Source organism: Triticum urartu, chromosome 6A (assembly GCF_056163025.1).
Source record: "Triticum urartu cultivar PI428250 chromosome 6A, HENAU_Tu73, whole genome shotgun sequence".
Classification (NCBI taxonomy): Eukaryota; Viridiplantae; Streptophyta; class Magnoliopsida; order Poales; family Poaceae; genus Triticum; species Triticum urartu.
The window spans coordinates 11,879,911-11,900,657 of record NC_141878.1 but is presented as its reverse complement, the minus strand read 5'-3'; the positions used below and the strand labels follow the sequence as shown (position 1 = coordinate 11,900,657).

Genomic DNA, 20,747 nt, shown 5'->3' with positions numbered 1-20,747 from the left:
GTAGTTTTAGTGTGATTTACCTAATAGATAAATATAGATTTATAGAATTCTCTTATCTTGCACAAAATATAGAATAAGAACAACAACCATGGCCAGAACCTCATGCAATTCCTTACCATGGACACCATCAAAGCAACATAGGTTTAGGCAATTATTCAGAATATTTATTTTCTCACAAACAAATATTCAGATGAAAATAGGCAGCTGCAAGACCTAAGAGGTAATAAAGCAACCGTCGTTCTATTTTATGGGTACACCCAAGGGTCGTAGTTGACCAATACTGCTCCCACAAATGAGCAGTGTAGCAGCTGCATAGCTCTGTTAGACAAGTAAGATCGCTGCCTCTATTGCTAAAATTCCAAGATTGTGATCTTTGCGGGAACATGTAAATGAATTTGTAAATGAACATGTAAAAAATGAATATTGTCTTGGTATTACCCTCATAAGTGTAAATTTGGAAGTCAAATAGGTTAAAATCTACCTAACATGTGGTCGAAGGTTGTGCATTTAGTGATTTATGCTTGCTTAAGACTTTTACATTCTTTAGAGAGAGCACAAATTATATGGAATATCCTACGAAACGAAGTATTAAATATATGCCTATACAGAGGGAAATTCAATAAAGTTAACTTGTTTGTAACTTCGCATACTAACAAAAAATTTAGGAGGATAATTTTCCCAACCTGGCTCATGCGACAAATTGCAGATCTATTTCAGTAGAATAATTCGCAACCCAACCACTTGGTGATACATAAACATCACATAATATTTTGACAAAAATTAGGAGCGTCTCTTCCTGAGAGGGCTCTCGTGTAAATCTGTGAGGCCTACAATGTAAAATAAAAATAATTAGTCCAAGTTGAAAATGGTTAGAGAAATTGTGCTTCCCTGTGCCTGGGCGTGCGGTGATATTCCATGGCGCGGTAGCACGGGAGGGAACCTTGTGGCCGGCGCCCAACGATCTGTTGGTTAGAGACGATGCCCAGGTGGAGCTCCCGGGACTGGAGTGTGGAGGGCCTTTTGGATGACCCTTGGCCCGGTCTGGAGCTGCTGGATTTGGCAATGTAGAGCCTGTAGCCCCGTCTCAAGGGCTCCGCCTCACGCTTGAGCGATACACCTCACGACGTCCAGCTTGGGGGCTCTGTCGAGCTCCACCGCGTCTTACTTGAGCGATCCACCTTATCGCATCCGGCTCGAGAGCTCCATCTCACCGCCTCCGGCTCGGGGGCTTCACCTAGCTGTGCCCAGCTCAAGGGGCTACCATCCTTCATAAGACCCCACTGCCTGACTCGGCGAGTTGGCCGGAGGATAGGAGGGTATACTAATCGTGCCCCCAATGTCTACAAAAGACAGAAAAAAATCAGGAAGTCGACAAAGACCTTAGGACCGACTCCGCGAGTCAGCCGAAGCAGATTAGAAGGTGGACCACCAGGCCGGACATCAGCCCAGACCCGCTACCCGGGGGCAGCCAGCTCGGGGCGCATCATTTACTTGGAGTACTTTTTTTAGAACAAAGATGCCAGGGACGTCCGGCTTTAAATTAATAAAACCCATATCATAGGCAGCGTAACAACCATAGTCAATATACACGAGCACGGAGGCTCCGGCCATACAATCACGAGGTCTAAAGGGTTCAGACGGCCAAAAGAAGTATGAGCGAGATGGTTACATGGCCAAAGGCCAGGGCATTGAGCACACAGGCTCGCTCACACGACAAAAGGGCCACTTCACGACGGGGGAGTGGCATCGGGCTCCCCAGCCAAAACGTAGACTTGACGAAGGTGATCTTGAGCTTGCTTCATTTTTGCAGCATCCTTGCGCCTCGCCAACGGACTCCACTGCTGCAGGAAGAGATTGCATTTGTAGATGATGTTAGCCGGGTGAGTTGGGAAGATCCCCTCAATTGCTAGTTTGTTCCTAGTGAGCCAGATAGCCCAAAACAAAGCTCCAATACAGCTCCAAAGCACGCGCTTGTTGCTGCCCTGGGCGGAGTCAAGAATTGCCGCGAGGTCAGAGGACGACCGCGGGTCCCAGGTAGAATCGGCCGCAGACCGGACTGCACTCCAGGCAAAAGGAGCCAGCGGACATCGAAAGAACACGTGATTCGCATCTTCTTCCACGTTACAAATCGCACAAGCGCCGGTCGCCGGGCCATTCCTTTTGGCGACATTTGTCGAGGTGGGAAGCCTGTTCCTAAACAGCTGCCAAAAGAATACCTTGATCTTGAGCGGGAGGCGCGCGTTCCACAACCCTTTTGGCATCTGGAGGGACGGGCCTTGGCAAAGTTTGCGGTATAGGGACTTCACCGAAAACTTGCCGGACGAGGTGAGAGCCCAAGTCACCGAGTCCGCGGAGTACTAGACATGTACTTTAGGCATCATCTACTTGGGATACAAGCCATATATGCGAACCAACCTGGGCTTATGTAACCCTACACCTCTCCACCTATATAAGGGGAGGTAGACACCCCCCCCCCCCCCGAGATGGTCAAGTCACTATACTTAACGCAAATCTCTCTTGCAAGAGTACGGGATACAAGCCATATAGTCAGGAAGTCTTCTTACAGGGCACATCAAGAGATAACCCGACAACTGAAATTGCACTAAAAATGGACAAGTCCACAAAAAATGACAAGTCTACACTACCTAGCATAATAATAGTAGGGCCTAACGCAATGACATGCCACAAACTAAGGCCACCTGAGCTCCACGATGCCCCCACGGGTGCCAATTCTCTCTTGAGGAGGTCACCGCGGTTCTCCTCTGCAAGCATGGGCTTGAGGTAAAAATTCATGTCCATCTGTTCACACACGGTGTACCTCCTGGTTGTTGGTGCCAAATGCAGAGCTTTCACTCGATACGTCACATGTGCCACTACAAGGCACATGGCTCATCGAGCCCACCCTGGAGGACGGCCTGCCGTGGCGAAGTCTAGATCTTCCGAAGTAGATCTGGATGCCACCATTGCCTCAAGAAGAGAAAGAGACATGCTCGTATGTTGTTACACCCATCACCGCCCACACAATCAAGAAGCGTAGACACTACTAGCACCACAAGCCTTGCCAGACAGCCAATTGAATAGTCTGCCACACGAGAATGCTTCTACAGCATCCTGCTTGGTGCCATAATGCGCGGACACCACCCACTAGAGGAGAAGAGGGCAAAGGGTGGTAGGAGGTCTAGGAAGGGGGCCGCCACCCGTGTCACCCATGGAGGCGACCCGGGGGCTGAGAGGTTTGATGTGAGATCGATATACACTGTAGCCACATGGAACATGTGGCAAGCTATGTCAAAGTGAATACAAAATAAGCGCTAAGTCATTTTTACCGGTTCTGGTACATGCCGGTAAGAAATCCAACGTCCATCTCCGCATCAAGATGGGCAAGGATGCTACGTAGGAATCACCTATTCTGCCATACCAAAGGGAAACCGACGTAGTACAAACGTGGGACCCATAACCAACTAAGTACCCTGCATGGATCCACCCTATTCTCTCTCTTCCCCATTCTCTCTCTCCTCTCTCTCTCTCACACAGGCGCGCGCGCACACACACACACATGTCCCCCTTTCTTTTCTCCCATGAGATCCAACAATAACCGACAGGAGCAAGGCCGGATCATGTTGGCCGACAATGGAGCCATGGATGGGCAAGCACGAGAACACACCAGCTATGCGATGGCATCCAGATCGGGCAACCGAGTGCCTGACCACCGCGCCTCTCATCGATGACGCGGCCTCTCTGTCAGACCTCAGTGAGAGCCCAAGGTGGCTGGCTGGTGGCAGTGCACGAGGAGGCGAGCCCAAGGTGGCTTGACAACGGCGATCCTTCGTCCTTGAGTGAGTCTTCGGTTGCGTGGCTTCCCTAACTACGATGAGCTCTCCACATGGCCAATTTCTTTAAGGAGCACAATAAAGAAGCCGAGTGCAAACATAAGCCACTCATGCCAAAGTGGCTTGTAGCAGGCTCCAATCAAGGCAGCCCATGTAGAAGACCCCAAAGACCCTAGCCCCTTGGACATCACACTCTATTCTCATACCAAGTGCAGGAGGGTGTGTAAAGTCTATAACATGCCAAAAAAGAATGATATTTAACTTGTCATATCTGTCGAGAGAAGAGCAACTTGTATTATTAGGAGGCCAATGCCAACATATATACACATACATGAGGATGCCAAAAGGCTACAGGAGGATGCCAAAAGGCTAGAATGCAAAAGGCCAAAAGACATCACTGAATATAACTCTAACACCCCCCTCAAACTCATGGCGGATCCACAACACTGAGTTTGGAGAGGTGAAATCCATGTTACGCTCTAGTCTGGGCCTTCGTGAAGAAGTCTGCTAGCTGTAACTCAGAAGGCACATACTGAAGAGCAACAACATGATCCTGCACAGCAGCGCGCACATAAGAAGCATCAACACCAATGTGTTTGGTAAGCTCATGCTTCACGGGGTCCCGCACAATACTGATAGCACCTGTGCTGTCTGACAGGAGGGTGGTGGGTGTAGTAACAGAAACACCAAAGTCCTCCAGTAACCATCGTAACCAAGTCACCTCAGCCGTCAGAAGAGCCATAGCTCGCAACTCGGCCTCTGCACTCGAACGAGAAACTGCAGTCTGTTTCTTCGTCTTCCAGGAAATGAGGGAACCACCAAGAAAGACACAGTAGGCAGAAAGTGAACGGCGATCCGTAGGATCACTAGCCCACGTAGCATCCGAATAGGCCTGGAGCTGTAACGAGCTGGAACGGGGAAAAAGAGACGATGAGAGATCGTGCCACGAAGATATCGTAGAACACGAAGAAGGTGACTATAGTGAACTGAAGTGGGAGCAGAAACAAACTGGCTCAGAATATGGACAGGATAAGAGATATCAGGACGAGTGACAGCAAGATACACAAGACTCCCAACAAGATGACGATAACGTGTCGGATCAGACAAGGGATCACCATTAGAAGCACGAAGGTGAATATTGAGCTCCATAGGAGTCTCAGCAGTGCGCTCATCACTAAGAGCTGCACGAGTAAGAAGGCCCTGGATATACTTTTCTTGGGAAATAAAAAAGCCAGCAGAGGTGGAGGAAACCTCAATCCCAAGAAAGTAACGAAGAGGATCAAGATCAGACATAAGGAACTGCTCATTAAGACGTGCCTTGACAAAGGCAATGTATTCAGAATCGTCGCCAGTGATGATCATGTCATCAACATATAGAAGAAGAAGAGTGCGACCACGAGCAGAAAGGTGGACAAACAACGCTGGATCATGATCACTGGGTGAAAAACCAGTAGCAGTGACCACAGAGGCAAAACGCTCAAACCAAGCACGAGGGGCTTGCTTAAGGCCATAGAGAGAGCGACGAAGATGACAAACCATGCTATCGGGAACTGAATACCCAGGTGGTGGCTGCATATAAACCTCCTCATGCAACTCACCATTAAGAAAAGCATTTTTAACATCAAGTTGTGACACGGACCAGTGGCGAACAGAGGCCACGGCGAGAAGTGTGCGGACAGTGGTCATATGGGCCACAGGAGCAAATGTCTCATCATAATCACGACCATGCTCCTGCTGAAAGCCACGAGCCACAAGACGAGCTTTATAACGCTCGAGAGAACCATCAGAGCGAGTCTTAATCTTATAGACCCACTTACAAGTGATGGGACGAACACGGGGAGGAAGAGAAACCAGATCCCATGTGTTGTTGCGCTCAAGTGCGGCAATCTCCTCTGCCATCGCAAACTGCCATTCAGGGTGAGTAATAGCATCATGATAAGAGGTAGGCTCAAGTACAACTGAAAGGCCATATCGGCTAGGAGAATAGCGGTCGGGAGGAGGGCAAGGTCGAGCCCGAAGACCATAAGTCGGCTGGGACAAGGAAGACGGTGCACCAAAAGTAGATGGCACGTCAGTAGATTCATCCATAACACGTCGACGACGGGTATAATGAAAAGGAAAAGTGGGATGAGAAGGAACCACCGGAGGTGATGGAGATGGAGAAGACATCGGTGATGAAGGTGGAGTGTCATGCAATAAGGAAGGAGAAGAAACAATAGGAGAAGATGGTGTATCAGGAAATGTGAGGCACAGAGGGAGGAGTAGGAATATGAGGCACAGAGGGAGGTGTATCAGGAAATGTGAGAAAAGAGATATCCTCTACTGAAAAGGTCGAAGAGGATGGTCGTGGGTAGAATGAACGAGACTCATCAAAAGTCACATCCCTAGAAATACGCATCCGTCGACCGACAGGATCCCAACACCGATAACCCTTATGTTCATCACTATAGCCCAGAAAAACACACTCGACAGACTGAGCGGTTAGTTTGGTGCGTTCTCGGGGGGCAAGGAGAACATAACAAACACAACCAAACAACCGAAGAGCAGAATAATCAGGAGAATGATCAGAAAGACGCTCTAGAGGAATACCTCCCTGTAAAGCAGATGAGGGTTGAATGTTTATGAGATATGTGGCAGTGGAGACAGCTTCAACCCAGAAATGAGGTGGAAGAGAGGCGGAAATCATCATCGCACGAGATGTCTCAAGAAGGTGACGATGCTTGCGCTCAGCCACGCCATTCTGAGCGTGAGCACTAGGACAAGAGAACTGAGCAAGAGTACCTTGCTCAGCAAGAAAACCATGCAACATTTTGGAGATATACTCGCCAGCAGAATCAGCACGAAACACGCGAATAGGTGTAGAGAACTGAGTGTGGACCATGGCGGCAAACCGCTTATAAATAGAGAGAACCTTGCTACAAGAAGACATGAAGTAAAGCCAAGTGTAGCGAGAGAAATCATCTATAAAAATAATATAGTAGCGATGGCCCCCTTTAAAAGAGAAGGGAGCCGGGCCCCACACATCCGAATGTACTAAATCAAAAGGGCGCTGAGACACTGACTCGCTAGTAGGATAAGGTAACTGAACTTGTTTACCAAGCCTACAACCCTGACACTGTAAGGAACATCTCCTGAGATAGGCCCCAGAAGACCACGACGAACTAAAGATGATAGTCGAGAACCACAAAGGTGACCAAGTGGATGATGCCACTGCTGGAAGGAGCTGGTAGCTGAAGCAGCAAAGGCAGATGGACTGGCGAGTCTGGTGGCAGCGGAAGGAACATTAAGCCAGTACAACTCCCAAAGCCCCTAAGAATCATGGCGGCGCGGGCCAGCCCCAACCAGAGCCTTCGTGTGGCGATCCTGTATAGTGCAAGAATCAACGTCAAGAATGACACGACAACCAGAATCAGTAAGCTGACCCACAGAAAATAGGTTCATGGTAAGGCGAGGCACATGAGAAACATCAGGAACATAAAAGGAAGAAGTGGCAAGAGTGCCTCGACTCGCAACTGGAAGAGGAGTACCATCAGCAGTAAGAACATTAATAGGAAAATCGAGAGATCTACGAGAGGACAAGATAGAAGAATCGGAGGACATATGAAATGAAGCTCCAGAATCCAGAACCCATGGGGATGTACCTGACTGTGTAGACAGTGGTCGCTCAGCACTAGAAGCACCAGTCACAGAGCCTGCAGTACCCGTCGAAGAACCTGAAGCCGCAAGTAGACGCTTGAGCTTCACAATATCTTGCTCAGTCAAGGAGACAGTAGACATCATCGAGGAAGAAGCACGAGTCCCAGAAGAAGAATTGCGCTCCCTATTACGCATGTCACGCTTCTTCTTAAAGCAATCAGACTCGGGGTGACCATCCCTGTTACAGTAATCACAATGAGTACGAGGACGAGAGCGACCTTCACGAGAGCGGGCCTCACTACCCGAAGGAGTGGGCAGTAGTGGCGGAGCACTGGAGCGAGAAGACACTGGTGGAGTAGCAGCTCGAGCACCGAGCACAGAGGGAATCTGAAGCAAACCAACACCACGAAGGCGAGTCTCCTCAGCACGAAGCTCAGAAAGCACCTCAGAAATAGGAACACGGCCACGAGCAAACAACTGAGCACGTCGAGGCTCAAACTCACCACGAAGCCGTGACAAGAACTCATAGACGCGCTGAAACTCCAAGTCTGACCTCACAGTCTGGCAACACAGGCAAGTGCCACAAACAGTAGTGCGAAGAGAGTCAAGCTGGCGCCAGATAGCAGAACTCTGAGTGTAGAACTCATCAATAGTGGAGTCTCCCTGCTGAAGAGCATGCTCCTGACGGACCACAAACAAGTAGAGAGCATCATCAGAGGGCTTATAGCGCTGACGAAGATGAGTCCACATCTCAAAGACAGTACCTAGGCCAATAAACTCAGAAGCAAACTGAGGCAAAACACTGGAAGTGAGAACAGTCGCAGCACGAGCATCATCATCACACCACTGATTGTAAGCAACCAGATCGTCACGATAAATAGAAAGAGCATTTGAATAATCCAAGACCTCCTGGTCATAAGCGGCAGCTGCATCATCAGCAGCAACTGTGGCTGCAGCCCTATCAGCATCAGAAGCATCTCCGTCAATAGCCGGTGGCGTCGGCGGTGGGGTAGGAGCCACAGGAGGCACTGGGCACGCAGGACAAGGGACCTCACCGGAAAGAACACCCCACAGACGAATGCCACGCATGTGAATACGCATAAAGGCAACGAACTCAGCATAGTTAGCCCCATCGAATATCACCAGGCAGCGAGGGATGGCAACATATCCAGATGACGCCAAAGACATGATGCTCCTTTTCTGTCACAAAGACTCAACTAGCCAAGGTGAGATCGGCCAGAACCAGCAGCAGATCAATCAGACAAAAAGCCAGCCGAACCAGGACCAAATCGATTAGACAGAGTCACCATCTAGAGCAGTAGACACCCGGACCAGAAACGGCAGCATCCACTGATGTAACCACGCGAGCGCCCCGTGGGTAGCCGCGGAAGACAGCAGCGTCGCGTAGGACGGGGCCGGCAGCCGGTAGCAGCGGCGCAGATGGGCTGGCGACAGGTAGCACCGCAGAAGGTAGCAGCAGCGCGGACGAGGCCGGCGGCCGTCAGCCGCAGAAAGCAGCAGTGGCACGGACGAGGCCGGCGACAGCGGCACGGACGGGGACGAGGCCCACGGCCGGCAGCAACCTTGGAAGAGGACGAGCGCCAGTCTGAGACGCGGCGGCGGCGGCCGGACCCGAGTGCCAGCCAGAGACGCGGCGGTGGCGGCCGGACCTCGAGCACCAGCCCGAGACGTGGCCGCGGCGGCGGCGTCCTGACCTGGAAGAGCGGAAGGCCGGCGGGGGATGCCAGACCTCGAGCGGCAGGGTGCAGACGAGACGGCGACCGGCACCAGGAGCACCAGCGCGATCTGGCAAAATGGATCGACGGCGGAGCAAAGGAAATGGATTCACGGAGAGGAGTAGGAACGACTCCAAGTCTCGATTGGATCCAACAGGCAACAATGGATCGATGTGTGGACGCCCGTGGGAGCAGAGAAGCAGAACAGGCTGATAGGAGATTGGATCGAAAAAAAAAGCCTAGAGCTCTAATACCATGTCGAGAGAAGAGCAACTTGTATTATTAGGAGGCCAATGCCAACATATATATACACATACATGAGGATGCCAAAAAGCTACAGGAGGATGCCAAAAGGCTAGAATGCAAAAGGCCAAAAAACATCACTGAATATAACTCTAACAATATCTATCCATTACAGATGATCTGTCCTTTTATATCTCGTGCACTGAAGGATAAGACACATCCTATTGTCCACCTAGGTCGCTGGTTAGACACCAAACGATGGCTTCCTCCAAGCACACACATGGTATTGGGTCGGGCCAGTTTTCTTTGTTTTGCTGTGTGTTTCCACTTGTTTTTTGTTGACTTCATTTTCTTTTCTTTTTTTGTATTTTCTTTCCTTTTCTTTCTGGTATTTTCTTTTCTTTTCTTATTTTTTATTTTTAATTTTTGTTTACACTTTTTAAATTCATTAATATCTTGTAATTTGCTAACATTTTTCAATTCATGCACATATTTTATTTTGTGATTTTTAAAATTCAATCAAAATTTTTGAAATCATAAACATTTCAAAATTTCATGAATATTTTGAAAATATAATTATTTATTTCTCACACCATTTTTTTAATTCAGGAATGTATCCAATTCAACTTTTATATATCATTTAGGAATTGTGAACATTTTTCAAAATTGTGAAGATGTTACATTTTTGCGGATATTTTTTTAAATCACATTCAAATTCATGTACATTTTTTTTGAATTGACGAATCATTTTTGTATTCACAAAACATATTAGATATCACTAACATTTTTCCGATTCATGAACATTTTTTTAAATCACAAATGTGTTTCCAATTCAAAAATGATTTTAAAATTCCAAATATTTTGATTAGCGGAACTTATTTGAAATTAGTTAATATTTTTAGTTAACAAAAATTTCTGTCATAAAAAACATGTGTGATATCCCTGATTTTTTTAATTTATCAAGTGAACATAAACTAGCTGAATAAAAGAATAGACTAGAAAACAACTGGTAAAAAAGGGTAAAGCTAGTGGACACTGGGCATGTCGACTTACTATTCAAGCAATGGGAGAAACCGGAGCATCTCCAACAGACGCACGGTTGCGTGGCGCGCAAAAAATCTTTTACAGCACTGAAATAGCGTTTTCGCGCACGGGGTGGGTGGGTTGGGGGGGGGGTGGTTTGCTTTAGTAGGCGCTGCAAATTTTAGCGCACCGCTGTAGCACAGCAGGCGCTGCAAAATCCAGGCGCGCACACAGTTTCCATACGATGCAAAGATAGTTCAAATTCATAGCATAAAAACTAGTTCAAATTTATAGCAACAACACATAAAATTCATGCGCCACACCACAAAATAGTTCATACAATGCAAATAAAACTAGACTACTCCTCGTCCTCCACGATGGTGTAGTCCGACGATGTAAACGGGTCGGCCCATCGAGGATCATCCTCGTCCCAGGTCGACACAGGTTCAAGCTTGCGCCGGGATTCCGTCTCGGCCTTCCGCGCATGCTTGTCCACCTGATGCGTGGCTCGGTTGGCCCTCCTGTGCTCCCAGAACTTGGTCTCGGCGACGGCGTCCTGCGGGAAGCGCTCGGGCCATACCGCCATGGCGTGCTCATCTGCCTCGACGATGAGGAAGCGGCGCTCCCGCCTCCGCTGGACGTGGCGATCCTCGTCGGTGATGAATCTCGTGGGAGGTGCGAGTTCCTACGCCTGCTCACGCATCCGCACGTCTAAGAAGTTCATCTGCGCATGTGGCCTCCCGAGGCAGTACGCCGCCGTGTCGTACGCGCGGGCGGCCTCATGGGCGGTCTCGAACGTCCCGGCCCCAAGGCGTGTATCACCATAGTGGATCTTCGTGTAATACACGCCGAAGGGGCGGAGGCGGACGCCGCAGAAGCTTGAGCTGCTCCAGGGGCGCGAGGGCATGGCAACGGCGGGGGGGGGGGGGGGGGGGGGAGGCGCGGCGGCGATTGCGGTGTGCTGGAGGTGTAGAAGAAGGGTGTGGCGGCGGCAGGGCACTGACAGAGGCGAGGAAGAATGTCGCGGTGGGAAGAGAGAGGCGATGGAGACGGCGGTTGGCGGGCGCCCGCGCGCGGGTTTTGTGTAGCGCGCTGGACGCCGCGCACCAAAATTGTCGCGCGCGTTGCCGCTGTTTCGCGCGCGCAATTTTTTTTTAGCACGCCGTACTTTCGCGCGCACCTTCTCGAGTGCGCCAACAGGGCTTGCGCGTGCAAAAACTGTGTTTTTTCTTGCTCGCCCGTTGGAGATGCTCTTAGGCAACACCCCTTTGCTTTTGTTTAGCTGGTACACACCTCTTGATATCTTATTTAATAGTGTAGATATAGATAGATTATTTAATAGTGTAGGTATAGATAGATAGATAGATTATTTAATAGTGTAGATATTTTAGTGTATGTGGGTGCACCATGTGGCTTCTTTTGCTTTTGTTTTATTTATGTAACTAGCAAAGTGGCCCGCTCGATGCGCGGGCTAGGTTTTATAAAATTTAATAATAAGAACATAACTTTTTTTGTCTAAAGAAGAATCAAATATGATAAGATTTACAAATATAAGACTCCTATTATATAGTTTTGTCTTCATTGTCTTTGATTCTTATTGATACTTAATTATATACGTTAACCATTTACAATTTACTTGCCAATTATGCATGCCGATCTACCTGTATTTTTTCTGATCACATCTGTTCTACTAATTATATTTGTATCATTTTTCATTCATTTTTATGACGTTGCATTGTATTCTTTAAAGTCATATCTAATAGTTCTCATTTTTGTGTGGAGGCATGGGTAAATTTTCGAACACTCTGCAAGCTTGACATATTATTAATAATTCTAGTGATCTTTTTAATGTAACTGGTTTTTTGAATTTGGTAGATGAAGTTAGTGTGCATTTATATATATACTATATATATGCAATAAAACTATAGTGTTAGGTATTTGATTGCATGATCATTTGATTTAGCTATGTTAAGAAACATGCACTAATCTAGACCAATGTTGGCTCATCTTTCAACTTAAAAAAAGTTTGCTATAACATTGTCCACACTTTCTAGAAAAGACAATGTTGAGACTACTTATTTAGTGTACAGGACGACTGTGGTTTCATGGGTCCTGCCGTGTGTATCCTTCATTTTCCCCTTTCTGTAATATTCTTCTCTTAGTAGCTCCCAGCCATGGAAGTAGCCAATCCATCATGGATCCACAACGTGGAGGGTCACTCCGAAGGTCCCCTGGTTTTCCTTCTTGGTGGCCCTCAGTTGGATCTACATTTTCAGCTATTTAATCCTTGGAATTTAAATACACTAGTAGACCGCCTATGCGTTGCTACGGGCTACAATAAAGTGCATATAAATAAATTAAACAAATGACTAAAGTTGTCTTCAAGGTCGAAGCTCATTTCTCCCTTATATATTTGGGCATGTTTGGACATTTCTCCCTTGTATATTTGGGCATGTTTGAACATCAAACGGACGGCGGATAGGCTCTCCAAAATTCAGCTGTGTGGACAGTCACTGCAACATAGCTAACCCTTGATTTGTAATCAACCACTCTCTTCCCATAACATCTTTTTTTCCCTGTCATTGTAGCCCAATTATTGAGCTCCCTCCATAGTCACACATTTCCTCACACCGCCAACCCGTCAACCACGTTGGGGGACACCCGAAGACAACCGTCCTTATCGTCGCCCTCTTGCTGGGAGGGACAAAGACCGAGGCATAAACATACACATACGTAAGTTAATTCATTATTTCATTAATTAATTACTAAATATGATGTCTTGTATCCTCTACATGGACAAAAAATACAACAAAAATATTATCTTCATTCTACATAATGAAATTGAAAACATGTGAACAAAATCACAAATAAGTGTTGAAAAGTAAGAAAACATGAGGATCCTTAAATTGGTGATACGATTTACATGATACTAACTCCTTCCATATACATAGGTCCCCTATCAAAATACTGAGAAAAAAGAGAAGTGATTAATGCCCATCTCATGGGCCTCGCATACTTGGACAGACGATGTAAATGAAATCCATATATTAGCTAAATTATAAGGTGCTTCCAATCAAAACAAAACATGTATAAGGGAAGGGGCTACTACAACTTGTACAGTCCCGAGCCACCACGCTGCTAACACACTCATTGTCCAGTGTATGCAAGTCATCTCTTCCTCTCCCCATCACAAGTCAAACTCCAAAGTCGCTGGATTGGATCCTTCAATGCGAAGACACCAAATTTTGAGCTCCAAGGTGCAACCTTGCAGCCTTCATGGCCAGAGAGGCCAGATATAGTGCACTTTTGAGAACGAGAAACATTCACATGATGCAGTATATTGGCCAAGGTAGCATACCATCAAATTTATAGCCGATTATATTTTTATACTTCTCATAACATAGAGATTGACAAGATATGATGATTATCACTTGAGAATATATACCAGCAACAAAAACATCCACAAAATATAAACACATATCACTTTTAAAAAGGTAAAACTTTGAGACACAGCAAAACACTATATGCCTAGATGTAAAAAATGACAAAAGGAGAATAGGAATAAATATGAGGACGTGGAGTATTTGAACCCGAGCTCACATGCTCCTTGATGAACAGTAAAATCCGAAAACACAGTAAACAAATAAAAAACTAATTTTTTATAAACATTTATGAAAGTTTTTACTTCTTGCAAATGTTTTTGATGACATGACATTCGTGTAGGTCTGGGGAAAAAAATCGACGCTCCAAAAGATTCGTTCTCGGAAGCATTTTGGAGCATCGATTTTTTTTCTTTTTGTCCAGACCTCCACCGATGTTATTTCATCATCAAAATTTGCAGGAAGTTAAAATTTTCATCGATGTTTAAATCCAGAATTTTTTGAATTCTTTAACTATTTTTTTGGATTTTACTGTTCATCAGGGAGCTTGTGAACTCGGGATCAAAAGAGGACTTTCGTATATATGAGTCGAATTAAATAGAGCTAAGAGCTAATAGCTTATGTACATCTGGAGAAGCCAATAAGTTAAGTTTAGTGCAAGGAAGTTTCTGCAGAAAATGAAGTTATTTAGTAAAAATGATATCTTTTTACATCGTGCCGTCCAACCCCCTAACACTCATTATCATGGCTCATCCATATCGTTCGGTTTCAACAGAATAAAGTTACCGCTAACTAGAAGCTCGTCATCTTCCCTGAACATGCATTGTAATTTCTAGATTGAAATACCTATGAGTTTTCCATTTATTATGATAAATGTAAATTCTTAATACTGAATGATAATTTTGTTCATAATTCTGCATTAAGTTTGTAAACCAGAATTTTGCATGCATACACAAAATAGTTATGCAAAATTTTGTTAAGTGACAAAACATGTAAATATGGGAGATGGTAGAAAATAAAGTACATGATTGGAGATAATTCAAGTGTTTATAGCCAACAATTTTGAACATGTACAGACACTGCTGAACTGATAGGAAGCAAAACTCACCGATGGTCTAAGACTTCTCGTCACCAGGCACATCTCCTCTTCGCGTGAACGGCCTTCGGCGTCGCCAAAGCAATAACCTCCAACTCTGTGGCATCAAGCTCAACCACCTTGCCCATAACCTTCGCATGGTGTGGTACGAGTACGAACCAGTGGCGGAGCCAGAAAATATCTATAAGGGAGGCAAAGTGCTACTAAAACAGGTTGAGGAGGGCCAAAGTGTTGAAAAATAGTTTTTTAGCAGCAAATTAGTACTAATTTTCCACTGTTCATAGCAAATTACATGCAAAATCATGGTGTTGGGGGGGGGGGGGCCCTGCTGGCCCCCCTGTCTCCGCCACTGGGTACGACCTAGTGAGACCAGCTTAGGACTTTGTACAACTAAAATCATTAAGTGGACAGTTGATCAAGCACAAACATAGACATGGAGAGAGAAGAATAAAAATTCTAATATATTCATCTGATTGTACCAATCATCGTCTTCGTATTGTCCGCAATGAACATTTGTTTCACCGGGAAGTGGACCCCCAAATCTATTGGCTTGTCTGTCATGAACCCTTGCCACAGATGGATTGCAAGCTATAAATTTAAGTTTTCAAAAAGGAAATGTCATGAGACCATTGCCCATCAGATCTTCATTGCACCACAGTGAACACATGAGAAGCATCAAACTCACAATGGACTTGCGTGGTTGATCCATGCATCTTTGGTGGGCTACTTCTTGGGTCCTCTGATGATAACATTCCCAAACAACTCCTCTGCATCCTCCGGCATGGTTGGCCAGATGCCCCTCTCGAGGTCCAGTATTAAGGTTGGCCTTCGGGCTGTGGGTACAAAAATCTATATTAATTGTTAAAAATGCAAAGAAATCATAAATATGATTCATGCATAGACACCTTGCTGGAGAGGACAATCTGACAGAGATGGAAAAGAGGTGTGAAGGAGGGATTCTCCTGGCTGTCATTTTCATCGCCAAGGGTGCTAGTATAGGGAGGATATGGAGGAGGTACTCGTGCTCACCGCAGGTGACCATCCGCGAACGGCCATGAATCATCTCCTCGCAGTGTGATGGAACTGAACATCCCCAACCGGCCATGAATCGTCCTCGCAGGTGATCGTCTGCGACCAGCCATGGATCATCCTCGTAGTGCGATGGAACTAACCATATACGAATGAATTGAAGTAGCTAGAAAATAAAACTAAAGATATTTTTAAAAGAAATAATAATAAGTAAGAAGAATGGTGTCAAGGGAGGGAGGCTGGATCTAATGTGCAGCGGAGGACTGATCATTATGTATATACTTTGGCTGCGTTAAACAGTAGAAATATTTAAATGTTTGACCAATTTTTGCCGTGTTAAACAGTACATAAATATGACGTATGAGCATGTGCGGCGAACTGCTCACTATGTATATATTTTGGCTGTTCAGCATTGAGAAGATGACACTGATCCAAAATGAGTATAACAATTTAGCATCATTTGTTCAGACGATGCCGAAATATTGTGAGCATAGAAATAAGACAAATATGACATATAGTACACTAAATGACGCCTTGAATTTCATAAAAGTCTGTTGGCCAAGTAATCAACAATGAAATTCTAAAATCAACCAAGAATTCTACCCTGCACTCAAATCTTCAGTTGACCAAATGATATATATCAAGATGAGAATAATGTACCATGATGCAAAAAAAAGATGGAACCAATATGCTACAGGAAGTTACTGAAACAACAAAGCAAACATGAATTATATCACCTAGAGTGGTCATCAACAGTGGCAGTAGCTTTTCCTTCAGCGCACTTGGTAATATAGCAGACAATCTAGACACTCCATGATTAGTTTCCAAATCCATAATTTCAATGAGAGAAAACAAGAATGGAAGCTACAAAATGTATCCATATCTACCTATGGGCAGGCTCACGGGTACTGCAGATTGTGTTAAAAAATCATACTCTCTCCCTGTATTAATTAGTATGTTACTATAAGCAAAATAGGCAGCGGCAGTGCCTCAATAAGAATAATTATGACATTCAAAAATAATAAGAAGAATCATTATACAGGACACAATGGCATACATGGCAGCATGAAAATCACGGCTCACAAGATTCAGAGATATACATACCAACAAAAGGACAAAGAAAAGCTGAAGAACCACACCTGCATTAGTGCATCGTCCCGAGCACGACACAGATAGACAAACACCCTTGAGGTCGGGGCAGAGCGAGAATCCTACCAGGCCAGAGGCGTGCTCCAAATCAGGGACGCATGCGTGCATACTGACACCTCCACAAGCTTGTCTGTGCAACCGCAGCTTCATTCGCTCTCGCAACTGCTCAGGTTGACGCAGCTGCGCAGCCGCTGCTCCATCCCCTCGCCGCTGCTCAGGTTGTTGTGGCCTTTCCTCTTTACCTTCGCTCCTCAACTTGTGCACCGCATTTGCCACATGGTCTGGCCACCCCCGCCAACCCGGGATCGTTCCAACGCAATATTTCTGTCGGTATTCTGAAAATCTGCAGAAGAGGTTGTGAAACATCATCAGCCATCAGGAGTGTACCCTGCATACAGAAGACCAAGATTGGTACGTGCATATAAAACAGAAAAAATTATGGATACATTTGAACATACAGAAGACCAATCTAATTTGCTTGTAACAAAAAAAAATTATGTGTATCTTATATAAGAAGAAAATCTACACAAACAGAACACGGAAAGAATGGAAGTTTTGTAGGCAAAATTGTATTTGTCCTTATACTGGCAGGAACAAGCAGAACTGTCTCAAACTACGACATGCAGGGTACACTAGTAGAAAACATGGCTTTGGTCCAGGCCGGGTCAGCCCATTAGTCCCGGTTCAGTCCAGAACCGGGACCAATGGGGGCATTGGACCCGGTTCGTGAGCCCAGGGGGGCGGCCGGGCCACGTGGGCCATTGGTCTCGGTTCATCTGGACCTTCTGGTCCCGGTTGGTGGGACGAACCGGGACCAATGGGCCTCGCTCCTGGCCCACCACCATTGGTCCCGGTTGGTGGCTTGAACCGGGACCGAAGGCTCCCCTTTAGTCCCGGTTCATGCCACCAACCGGGACAAATGAGGTGCCTATATATACCCCCTTGCGTAAGAGCAGAGCACACTGCTCTGTTTTTTTCTGGCCGAGGGGGAGAGGGCTTGGTGGTGCTCTAGCTCACCTCCTATGCACACAAGGTGTTCGATGGAATGCCCGAGCCACACTACTTAAGCTTTCTCCTCTCCAAGCTCGACCTCCAAGCTCCATTTTCCACAATATTTGTCTAGGTTTAGCGGTCCGTCACGCCCCGTCCCCGTCTTCACCGCCGTCGATCACCCGCGCCGAGCTCATCGCCGGCACCACCGTGGTGAGCCTCTTGTTCTTATCTTCTTTCTGAAAGGAAAAATATTCTTACTTGTATGTTTACATAGATACTTGTATTATTTTCTTACTTTTATTATTGCATCTTATATAGTGCGATGGTTTTGGTATCCGCCCCCGTCGGCCCTCGTCCTGTCTATGATTCGGATGTGGTATATATATTATCTTTATAACTATTGGTTCATTTATTGTTTATGAAAATTATGCCGACCAACGTGACATAGATTTTATTTATGTAGGATGTATGTGAATCGGAAATGCCAACCGAACCTATTGTCGAGAGGTTAAATTTAGTTGAAGAAGAAAACAATTTGTTGAAGGAAAAAAATAAAAAAATTGAGGAGGAGAAGATGATATTGGAGTTGCATGTTGCGGATGTCGTCGATGATCACAAGATAAAGATGGGTCCAATGCGCTTGAAGATTAGAAAGATTAGAAAATATGCCATTCATACCGAGGCTTGGTATCATTATGCCGTTGGATCAATTGTTACCTTGGTTGCGATTATGATCGCATTTGTTTTCGCATTGAAATGTTTTACATAGTTTCAATGTATGGTTTAATTAATTAGATGCTCTGGAGAGCTATATGTTGTTAGATGAGAACTATGTATGCACTTTGGTTTTAATGTGATGATGAACTTCTATTAATTTGGACACTTAATTATATATAATGCACGCAGATGAACCGACAATGGATGTACGGTGACAGACACACCTGCGAGTACATTAAGGGCGTGCATGAGTTTCTCGATGCGGCTGAGGCAAACAAGCAGAATGGTTTTATGTGTTGTCCATGCACTGAATGTGGGAATATGAGGTCTTACTCTAACCGGAAAATCCTTCACTCCCACCTGCTTTACAAGGGTTTCATGCCACACTATAATGTTTGGACGAGGCACGGAGAAATAGGGGTTATGATGGAAGACGGCGAAGAAGAAGAGTACGATGGCAACTATGTGCCCCCTGAATACGGAGATGCTGCAACGGGGGGAGCTGGTGAAGATCAAGAGGAACCAGACGATGTGCCCAATGATGCTGCAATGGGTGAAGCTGCTGAAGATCAAGAGGAACCTCACGATGTGCCCGATGATGATGATCTCCGCCGGGTCATTGTCGATGCAAGGACGCAATGCGAAAGTCAAAAGGAGAAGCTGAAGTTCGATCGCATGTTAGAGGATCACAAAAAAGGGTTGTATCCCAATTGCGAAGATGGCAACACAAAGCTCGGTACCGTACTGGAATTGCTGCAGTGGAAGGCAGAGAATGCTGTGGCTGACAAAGGATTTGAGAAGCTAGTGAAAATATTGAAGAAGAAGCTTCCAAAGGATAACGAATTGCCCGACAGTATATACACAGCAAAGAAGGTCGTATGCCCTCTAGGATTGGAGGTGGAGAAGATACATGCATGCCCTAATGACTGCATCCTCTACCGCGGTGCATACAAGGATCTGAACGCATGCCCAGTATGCGGTGCATTGCGGTATAAGATCAGAAGAGATGACCCTGGTGATGTTGACAGCGAGCCACCAGGAAGAGGGTTCCTGCGAAGGTGATGTGGTATGCTCCTATAATACCACGGTTGAAACATCTGTTCATAAACGAAGAGCATGCCAAGTTGATGCGATGGCACAGTGAGAACCGAAAGAAAGATGGGAAGTTGAGAGCACCCGCTGACGGGTCGCAGTGGAGAAAAATCGAGAGAAAAACTGAGATGAGTTTGCAAAGGACCCAAGGAATGTATGGTTTGCTTTAAGTGCGGATGGCATTAATCCTTTCGGGGAGCAGAGCAGCAATCACAGCACCTGGCCTGTGACTCTATGTATGTATAACCTTGCTCCTTGGATGTGCATGAAGCGGAAGTTCATTATGATGTCAGTTCTCATCCAAGGCCCTAAGCAACCTGGCAACGACATTGATGTGTACCTAAGGCCATTAGTTGAAGAACTTTTACAGCTGTGGAATGGAAACGGTGTACGTACGTGGGATGAGCACAGACAGGAGGAATTTAACCTTAAGGCGTTGCTGTTCGTGACCATCAACGATTGGCCCACTCTGAGTAACCTTTCAGGACAGACAAACAAAGGATACCACGCATGCACATACTGTTTAGATGACACTGAAAGTATATACCTGGACAAATGCAGAAAGAATGTGTACCTGGGCCATCGTCGATTTCTTCCGACCAACCATCAATGTCGAAAGAAAGGCAAGCATTTCAAAGGCGAGGCAGATCACCGGAAGAAGCTCGCCATGCGTACCGGTGATCACGTACTTGCTATGGTCAATGATTTACACGTAATCTTTGGAAAGGGTCCCGGTGGACTAGCTGTTCCGAATGACGCTGAAGGACACGCACCCATGTGGAAGAAGAAATCTATATTTTGGGACCTACCCTACTGGAAAGAC

The 20,747-nt window shown here is 46.0% G+C and overlaps 2 protein-coding genes across 2 annotated transcripts; both read right to left on the bottom strand.

Moving 5' to 3' along the window:
• Window positions 1–7,146: 7,146 nt before the first annotated feature.
• LOC147963156 (uncharacterized) lies at window positions 7,147–8,654 on the bottom strand. Its single transcript, XM_087529489.1, has 2 exons — window positions 7,472–8,654; window positions 7,147–7,193 (listed from the first exon to the last, which is right to left on the bottom strand). The coding sequence occupies exons 1-2, from the start codon at window positions 8,652–8,654 to the stop codon at window positions 7,147–7,149; spliced, it is 1,230 nt and encodes a 409-aa protein (XP_087385615.1).
• A 6,309-nt stretch (window positions 8,655–14,963) lies between these two features.
• LOC147963155 (uncharacterized) lies at window positions 14,964–17,230 on the bottom strand. Its single transcript, XM_087527803.1, has 5 exons — window positions 17,113–17,230; window positions 15,974–16,111; window positions 15,630–15,793; window positions 15,417–15,532; window positions 14,964–15,078 (listed from the first exon to the last, which is right to left on the bottom strand). Exons 1-5 carry the CDS (start codon window positions 17,228–17,230, stop codon window positions 14,964–14,966), a joined length of 651 nt encoding a protein of 216 aa, XP_087383929.1.
• Between the last annotated feature and the right edge of the window lie 3,517 nt (window positions 17,231–20,747).

What these genes read in the sequence shown, in the direction of transcription:
- LOC147963156 (XM_087529489.1), bottom strand. Translation starts at nt 8,654, where the DNA reads ATGTCTTTGGCGTCATCTGGATATGTTGCCATCCCTCGCTGCCTGGTG. An exon ending in ACCACTGTCTACACAGTCAG is followed by an intron (nt 7,194 to 7,471) that starts GTACATCCCCAT and finishes TGCACTATACAG; the next exon opens with GATCGCCACACGAAGGCTCT.
- LOC147963155 (XM_087527803.1), bottom strand. Translation starts at nt 17,230, where the DNA reads ATGCACGCATGCGTCCCTGATTTGGAGCACGCCTCTGGCCTGGTAGGA. An exon ending in GGGACGATGCACTAATGCAG is followed by an intron (nt 16,112 to 17,112) that starts GTGTGGTTCTTC and finishes GTATATGGTTAG; the next exon opens with TTCCATCGCACTACGAGGAT. An exon ending in TTCGCGGATGGTCACCTGCG is followed by an intron (nt 15,794 to 15,973) that starts GTGAGCACGAGT and finishes CAATTAATATAG; the next exon opens with ATTTTTGTACCCACAGCCCG.